This window comes from Monopterus albus, unplaced genomic scaffold, assembly GCF_001952655.1.
Source record: "Monopterus albus unplaced genomic scaffold, M_albus_1.0 scaffold475.1, whole genome shotgun sequence".
Classification (NCBI taxonomy): domain Eukaryota; kingdom Metazoa; phylum Chordata; class Actinopteri; order Synbranchiformes; family Synbranchidae; genus Monopterus; species Monopterus albus.
Genome location: NW_018128355.1, coordinates 1 through 9,282, shown reverse-complemented (window position 1 = coordinate 9,282; position 9,282 = coordinate 1). Strand labels below are relative to the sequence as shown.

The 9,282-nt window shown below is 41.1% G+C and overlaps 1 protein-coding gene across 2 annotated transcripts in view; it reads left to right on the top strand.

The window, feature by feature from the left end:
* The window catches only part of rfc4 (replication factor C (activator 1) 4), an 8,797-nt gene extending 2,133 nt beyond the window's left edge, over positions 1-6,664 (top strand). Inside the window, exons 4-11 of one of the 2 annotated variants that reach the window (XM_020587721.1) lie at positions 247-326; positions 1,240-1,359; positions 2,726-2,869; positions 2,947-3,067; positions 3,141-3,266; positions 3,360-3,440; positions 3,654-3,767; positions 5,828-6,664. In XM_020587721.1, the coding sequence (XP_020443377.1) occupies positions 247-326; positions 1,240-1,359; positions 2,726-2,869; positions 2,947-3,067; positions 3,141-3,266; positions 3,360-3,440; positions 3,654-3,767; positions 5,828-5,923 (882 nt within the window). In that variant the 3' untranslated portion in view covers positions 5,924-6,664. The remainder of the gene's footprint in view (positions 1-246; positions 327-1,239; positions 1,360-2,725; positions 2,870-2,946; positions 3,068-3,140; positions 3,267-3,359; positions 3,441-3,653; positions 3,768-5,827) is intronic. The other variant, XM_020587719.1, reaches the window with a different exon arrangement.
* Positions 6,665-9,282: the final 2,618 nt, after the last annotated feature.

Here is a 9,282-nt window from a genome sequence, read left to right as displayed (position 1 = left end):
AGACACACATATGTGTGTGTGTTTGATTTTTATATTACCTCAGTTTCCTCCTTTCCACACTTGCTTGGAAAATAATAAAACAAGCTTAAAAATCTTAACCATTTCACAATAAAGCATTGTAACAATGTAATGGCTATTAGTAAATAAAAGAATTGAAATCACTGCTCATGAAAAGAGTACACTAACAAAGACAAACATCAGCTAAATCAAGGCATATACTTACGAGTGTTTTAAATTTAATTGCAGCTTCCGAACTTGCTTTTCTACGGCCCTCCTGGAACAGGAAAGACCTCCACCATCCTAGCTGCTGCCAGAGAACTGTATGGGTGAGTGAACTGTCAGTTCTTTTGAGTAAGATATAGCGATTTCAGTTTTTAGCATTTGCACAAATTTCATTTACCATTCTGGACGGATATCATTATGATTTTATCTAGGACTGTCAAAATAAGATGTTAATATAGATTCATTAATCACAGAAAAAAATAATGGGTAAAAAAATTAACACATTATTTATTTAAAAAACACCCAGATTGAACAGTCTGTCTCTTTGTTATGGAGTGGGATGACCGATTTAAATCTACAGTATGCTGGAAAATGTGCACCTGCTGTAATCTGTGTCTGTGATAACATAACGGCCACTGGTGAAATTATGTATGCAGAATTCTATTCTCATACTGTAAAGCTCTATAATTAGTTGTTGTTCTTTTGTTGATGGCTATTTGTTCTGTGCTTATCAACATATAGTGTAAGCTACCTTTGTGCTGATTTGTTAGTGTAGACTGGCTGAATGTGTCAGATGTTTGATAACTGGAGTCCATGAGAGGCTGCTGATTAGCCTCGATTAGTCGCTGTCTGTGGTGCTGATCAGAGGCTGGTTTGCAGGATGAGACTTGCATGGTAAGCTGCTCTATACAGTTGTCTACTCTGCAATTATCTGTAGTGGCTGTGTGTGTGCATGTGTATTCGTGCATGCATGTGTGCAGGAGCATGCTTGGGTATTTGGGGCTGGGGTGGAGCATGTAAAAAAAAAACAATTCACACTGGGGCCCATTACAGTTATGTCATGCTACTGAGCAGCACGGTTTGTCCTTGAGCTTATAGGTACTGTATTTCAGTACTGACCAATCAGGAGCTAGTACCAATTACCTGTTAGTACCAGTTCTTGATTCCCATCCCTATTTAATATTCACCTGTTTTCTCTTGTGTGAATCTTGCCCTTCTCCACTGTGTCTCCTCCAGGCCAGAGCTCTACAGACAGAGGGTGCTGGAGCTCAACGCCTCAGATGAACGGGGTATCCAGGTTATCCGAGAGAAAGTGAAGAACTTTGCTCAGCTCACCGTGGCTGGGACTCGCCCAGAGTAAGTCAGCGGTGTGCATGCATCCTCAAATTCAGGGAGGTTTTCCTTATTGTTTCTCTGTAACAGCCGAGGGTCATTTTTTTGAAAGCATAGCATGTGCAGCATGTAGTGTCTCAGGTGAACCTTGTTCATTTCTACACCAGGCATGTTCACTCACGCATTGGAAGTGCTTTGTTTGCAAAGAGCACAAAGAGGACCCTAAATGGTAAATGGTCTCATACTTGTAAAGCACTTTTCTCCACATTGCAGCACACTCAAAGCTTTCACACTATTTGGCCATTCACCCATTCGCACTCCCAAGCATTCACACATTCAAACACCAGTGATATCACCAGGAGCAACTGGAGGTTCAGTGTCTTGCTCAAGGAAACTTCAGCATGTGAACTGGAGAAGACAGGAATAGAACTGCCAGTCTTCAGGGTAGGAGAAGAGCCAAGGCTGACGTTACAGGAACATTTTGGGAAAAGAGAAAAAGCCACAGCCAGTCAGAAAGTGTCATAGAGGAATTGGCTGAGGAGAATTTAAATGACTGAACACAACACTTACATGCCTTATGTCTTGTACAGAACTGGATCATGAAGCTCACGGTGAAACACAAGAAAACAAAACAAAACTAACCCTAAAACAAGTATGTTTTCTAATGGTGTAACAGACCGTAGTTCATCCATGATCTGTAAAGAATTCTGGTTGAAATTTGTGACTGTTTGCTTGATGTGTTTCTTTATTTTGATTCAAGTTGAAGTTAGTGAGCTTTCATTGTTTTGGTGGATTTGTGTGGATCATTTCCCTGATACAATAGGCTTGATGCTTGTAAAGTATGAGTAAGATGCAAGCTGACATACATGCAGTGTAAACAACTGGATTGATCAAAATAGGAACATTTCAGTTATGTGATATGCATGTCTCAAAAACACAGCTGAAATGCTTTCAGTGTAGACGCTGCGTTAGTGCTGAGATGAATAGTTTTAGGTTTATTGCTCACTCAGTGAATTCTAAACTGAATCCATGTTTAATTTTTCAAATTAGGTCTGGGCCACTTGCATACGTATGTGTTCCTAGATCTAATTCACATCTCATTTCTGACTGTGCAAGTACTGTAACAACAGGCAGTTCTGAATTCAGAGTTTGTTTTATTTTAATTTTTTTTTTTACATCACACTCCTCTGTACTTGTACCTGTCATCATCGGTCAGTGTCGTACCCTCACAGACCGGTAAAAATAAACATGGAAGAGGGCAGAAAAAGCGATGACGGTGATTGGAGAGTCTGAGCACAGGAAGGATTTGACAGCATAGTTGAAACTGAGCATCAAGGCCTGTTATGTGAACGTAGCCTAGTGCTGAAACCTTCAGTCACTGTATTTGTAGTGGGAAGACGTGTCCTCCTTTTAAGATCATCATCCTGGATGAGGCGGACTCCATGACAGCACCAGCACAGGCTGCACTCAGACGCACCATGGAGAAGGAGTCCCGCACCACCCGATTCTGCCTCATCTGTAATTACATCAGCAGGTCAGCTGACTGGTCATAGTCATGAGTACACAGGCACACTCTCTGTGTGACTGATCCTAACCCTGCTGTTTGTCTAGGATTATTGAGCCTCTGACATCCAGATGTTCGAAGTTTCGCTTCAAGCCTTTAGCCAATCAGATCCAAGAGGAGCGCCTGCTGGATATCTGTGACAAGGAGAACCTCAAGTACAGCAAAGAGGTAAGAGAGGAAGAATACTGTTGCTGTAATGTGGACTTAAAAGGACATATGATGACTGTTTCTGTTCAACTAGAGTATAGCAGCTTTGGTGAGGGTGTCTGAGGGAGACCTGCGGAAAGCCATCACCTTTCTCCAGAGCGCCGCACGCCTTAACGTGGACAAGGAAATCACAGAGAGTGCTGTCATTGAAATAGCTGGGGTGAGATATACTTCTGTGTGTGATACAGACCTTTGCACTTAAAACATTGCCTTATTATATTCTAATTACTGTATGTTGTGTGCTGTCCTATAGGTTGTCCCTCCCAAGATGATTGACAGCTTGCTGCAGATCTGCTTCAGAGGAACATTTGAGAAACTGGAGGTTGCAGTCAGGGTAGCTGTTCTTCTTATGTAACACATTTGTAGCATGTGTTTTCACACGCCAACATCCATTTGGTCACTTCCTGTTTATAGGGAAAGTGACAGACGTGGAGAGGTTGTTTTAAATGAGATATTTCAAAGTATTGGAATTTTTTATATTAAATAACAATACAGATGACTCCCTGTACATCACGTTCTCTAAAGTGACCAATGTCTCCACTGTCAGAACATGGTGGATGAGGGCTACGCAGCCACACAGATCCTGAGTCAGCTCCATGAGTCTATCATAGAGTGGGACCTTAACGACAAGCAGAAGTCAGCCATCACAGAGAAGATGGCGGTAAGTGATTGGATGCAGTTTAATTTTTCAATAATATTGTAATAATTATAACAATATAATAATTACATTGACTGTAGTGATGATAAGCATGGATTGTTATAATCACAAGCTAGACACATTTTACTGGTGGAAGAACTTGGACTTAGAGTTGAAGTCAGAGGTTTACATGCTCTTAGGCTGAAGTCATTAAAACTAATTTTTAACCACTCCACAGATGTCAAGTCAACAAACTCTCATTTTGCCAAGTCAGTTAGGACATGTACTTTATGCATGACACAAGTCATATTTCCAACACTTGTTTACAGATAAATTATTTCACTTGTAATTCACTATATCACAATTCCAGTGGGTCAGAGGTTTATATACAGTCAGTTGACTGGGCCTTTAAATAACTTGGAAAATTCCAGAAAATTATGTCATGGCTTTAGAGGCTTATGATAGGCTAATTGACATCTTTTGAGTCAATAGGAGGTGCACCTGTGCATGTATTTTAAGGCCTACCTTCAAACTCTACTAGTGATGTCCAATTGACACCATGACACCTGTATTGAACCACTTCATCATTTGTATCGAGTATTGGTTCATTCATTCAAAGGTTCGGTTTAGTGCCATCTGGTGGCGAAATAGTATGCAGCAGAACAATGTCTGAATTGTGTGATGGGTGTAACTAGGCTTTGTGTGAATGATGTGAAAACATTTGTAAAGATTTATTGGTCAGTCGGTCGAGTCTATGAACGTATGTAGTGTAGTAGGTGGGAGAAGGCGTGCTTGGGGAATCAGGATGTGCTAGGATGTAATATGTGCGTATGTAACTAGGACAGGGTGTGAATAAATACAAGGAATGGAGAATCAATCATTTTTATTCCTAAATGGCTCCATGGTGATCACGCCCCAGCAGCAATGATCATACTGACAGCAACTATGCACACACCTACTACGCCGACAAACCCACATGTTGCACATCACTTTGGGTGGCTTTATAGTACCCCTACGCGTACGCACCTACTGACGCGTGCAGCGAAATCTCACGTCGTGACACCGTATGGACAGTCTAAACTGGTCACGGGACTCACTCGGGCCAGCCGTTTCTGTGTCAGTCACGTGTCTTTTCGGCAACAATACAAGCCTCGAGGCAGTGGTTCGCGGGAGATCCCTCTCCCGGCTCGAATCATGTATCGAGGCCTCGGTGTCAGATGGCCATCACTACTCAGAACCTCTTTGTTTGACATCATGGGAAAATCAAAAGAAATCTGTGGACCTCCACAAGTCTGGTTCATCCTTGGGAGCAATTTCCAAATTCCAGCAGCTTATTGGAACAAGCTTGTAGAAGGCATCCTGAAATGTTTGACCTGAGTTAATTTAAAAGCAGTGCTACCAAATACTATGCTAAGTACTACAGACGCTTGTCATGAAGGGGATGAATAAGTTTGAGACTGCAGAAGTCATTAAAAGTTGAATTATGTGTTGAATTTGTTACATTAGCTGTGTTGAGCTACTTCACTTGTTCTTGTTTGATTTGTACATTGCAAACACCTTAAAGGTTGTACATTTTGCCAGTACACCTAATTTGCAATGGTGGTTGAAAAATTATGACTGCATGAATGTCGGAAGTTTAAATGTATTTGGCCAAGGTGTATGTAAATGTCTGACTTCAACTGTATGTTGGCATGCTGTGAGCTGTTGGAGAGTTTTCAGGTTCTTGGTTAACTGAAAACATGTTGGTATGTTGGTTTCCCTGTTCATTGAGCAAGTCAGGTTACAGAGAACAAACTGGAATTCAGGAGCAAATGCAGCCCAGATGCCAGATGGAATAAAATGCATATGATGTAGCTCCAGTTCATGCTATACTTACCTGTTCTATCAAAACAAGCTTATGTCAGATTATAGATGTGAAATACATGGATAGATATGAGGATGTTGTTTTGTACTTTGCTTTTTTTCCGAGGTGAGGAATTATTAGGGCCGTAATGCACTGTGATATATCACATAGAAGTTCATGACCTTCACATGTTCCATTATCTTTTAAAATCCTCCATTTGTGCTTGTATCCTCTGGTTCAGGTTGTGAGCAAGTGCTTGTCAGATGGGGCAGATGAGTACTTGCAGATGCTGAGTCTCTGTTCAGTCATCATGCAGCAAGCCTCCCAGAACAACTGAAAATTCACAAAGCAGTGTCTCTGTCCTGTGGGGAGTGTGCTGCCATCTGCTTACAGCAGGACCAACAGTCTGATGGAGATACCGACACTTCACTCAGGTTTGGATGGAGGCTATTCAGAGTCATCACATAGACAGAAGACTGTCAGAACCTCAGTGAGCACTTCAATAAATAAGACACAATCAATGTGAATAGTGCTTTTAAAATCTCAGTTGTTGTTGTTACATCATCATTCAGATGTCTCTTTGGACTGTTTCCATGTTACCATCAGATCTGCATACATTTTTTGAATTTTGGAAAGCAATAAATAGTTTTTGTAACTTTGTAGTGTGTTTCCATAAAGTCACTGAACCTATATGAAGTAAATATCCATAAAGAACCATTTGGTTTTCAGACCAGTCTGATCAGCTACATTTGCTAGCAGATTTACAATTAAAAATTGTGTTTTATCCTTTGTTCCTCAGAGATCCCTCCTGGCTCCTTGCTTGTCAGATTAGAAACACAGTAAGAGCATTGGGGCAGCCTTTAAAATGGCAGACTGGAATGACTTTCAGGTCGAGCGAGGCTTGGGAAGGAATCAAATAAGGGAATTGGGATGTAACCTGGGTACTATCTTGTGTATGAGTTAGTCAACTCTAAATTAATGCCAGAAACATGCCTAGTAACATACCTGTGTTCTTTGTATTAATACACAGTATCTGGCTTCAGCTCCAAACCATGCATTTAAGGCTTCTTAATTCCTATTTTGCAGTGCGTAGCCACCTGCTGGATATTCTGTTACGCTACTCTCATTTCAAATAACACTTGATACTTAGTATTATTTAACAGTATGAATGTAAATACAAACTTTCATGATTGAAATGGTATCTTTTTAAATCAAAGACAATTAGAGCAAATTATGGAAATGATTTATATACGGGGACGCAGTAGTTGGCACTGTCACCTCACAGCAAGAAGGTGCTGGGTTCGAGCCCCGGCCTTTCTGTGTGGAGTTTGCATGTTCTCCCTATTTGGGAGACATCTGTGAGGAGGTTGAGGTTTCCCAAATGTCATCTATGTCAATTTGGGCATATGGGTTGGCCCGATGGGCATCAAACTGAACACAATGAATCAAATGGGACTGTGATAGACAGTGTCCTGTCCTGTAAGGGTAGAGGCAGCAGCATGAGCATGCAGAATATCTTTGTAATCCAATGTGGAAAGTATTGTCGACTGCTTCTACTTTCAAAAAAGAAACAAGCTCTGTTTTGGTAAAAAAAAAAAAGCCTATTTGAATTTTTAATTTTTGAGCTAGATGTTCGGCATGAGTTTTATAGGATAGTCTACTATCTAATTACGTTCCTGAGGATTTATAATGCTGGACTGTGTCAATTACATATCCATTTTCAATATGGATCCGATTGGGAATGTCTTGTACACATTTAGTGTTTTTGGAGTTTAGAGCAAACTAAGATTATCTGAGAGGTCTGGAGGTCATCAAAAGCAGCCTGTGTTCTGAGGCCTGGATGAATCTCTTATTTAATCCAAATGCTCTGTTAGAGAGTATTACAATCAAGTGTGGGCCAAAATATTAGAAAAATAATTTAGTGCTAAATCATGACTTGAGCAGAACACATCCCACTGTCTGATTGATATAAATCACTGAAGAATTCTTGTGCATTCAAATATTTGAAGCTTATTTTGTGATCATTTTTGATTTTGTTTTTATTTTCCAAGTATTGCAGTCACACACCACTAGGCAGTGATCGCTGATGTCCAGGGCAACACCAACACCAGAGGCAGACTACTTGTGAGGTTTGTTAGTCAGAATTATATCAGTTAGTGTAGATTTAGCAGGATTTTTTTTTAGGCCTGGTTGCTTTGGGAATCAGTTGGTGAGGCAGCAAGACCTGGTCTGTAAAGGCAGTAATCATTCAGCAAGGGTTGCAGTTTTAAAGGATAAGCTTAGAGGGCAGGTACTACATAATGAAAAAGGCATCTGAAAGATTGATTTTCTCAGACAACCGATCACAGCCATAATTCTTGCAAAAAACATTCAAAATAGACAATGAATGTAAAACACCACTTACTAAATAACATGGCACAGTTTGAATATCACAACCACTGAAATGTACTTAAATTGCACTCTGAGTAGCACTTAGCCAAATTGGCTTTAATCCTAGAGATAGTTGAACAACTGAACGTAATGAACATTGCCACCGCATGCATAAATAAATCAAGTGTCTAGGCTATCTGTCCTTGTATGACAATCTAATTTGCTAATTAGCATTACAAATATTTTTACTAACAATTAAAGAACTGATAGTCACTCAATGTCTTACACACAGTCTACAGATATAATCTTAGAGAAAGATGTAAATGGTACAGTCCATTATGGCAAGTACAACTAGTAAATGTCCTGCTAACTCTATAAATACTGTATCATCGAGATGAAGTCTCCCTTCCATGTCATGTTGTCTGGAATATTCTCCGGCAGCTTGTTACTCCATCAGCAGAGGGCACTGCTGTGCTAAGGGAGGGCACAAGTCTTGTTCATTAGGGTAGAGACAGTGAGGCCCTTTTTACAGCCGCCCCCTGATTTCTGGAAGTCCTCTAGCTGAAGGAAATCAGCCCCAAAATGGGGCCTCTTTTATGGTGATGGGCTCTAAGAGTGAGGAGTTACTCTGACACCTTGGGAAGCCTAATGAGGTGTGCAGCAGAGCATGTATACTTCTTGGTATCCCACCTTCACATTGGTGGTACTGATGCATCTGTCTGCTCCAGTTATCAGCTCGGTAACTTGGCCCACTGGCCCATATGCACCGGGCAGCTGGGGATCTATGACGAAGACTGTGGACCATTTCTCGCAGGGCAGAAGTGCTGGCAGGTAGAACCTGGCCATTCACCCAGAAAGTGTTGCCAAAAAGTGTTCCACTGGCTATGATTCCAGTGTTGGCAACTGGGCATTTTCGACTCCGGGTAAACATCTGGTGGAAGGGATGAATCAAGCTGTCCCATAAGCAGAGAGTTGGGGATTATGGAATCAATGTCTGTGATGAATGATGAGACATAACCCAAAGGAGTTAGTTCAGTATCCCTTCAGTCCCTACAAGGATGGTGCCTAGCACTTCCTCAGTGACACATTCTGAGTTCCCAAATTGACTCTTAGAGCTTGCTTGAGGGAGCATGTCTCCTGTTCCCAACATCCACCAAAATGAGGAGAGTGTGGTAGGTTGAAGCAGAAGTGTAAGCTGATGCTGCAGATCAGGTGCAAGGGCACTGACAGCTTCCTGAAGCTCCCTTTTCCCGCCTCTGAAGTTCATCCGTTGGTCTGACAATAGCTTGTGAATAGTATTATGAATGCCCTTGAAGAGCTGAACAT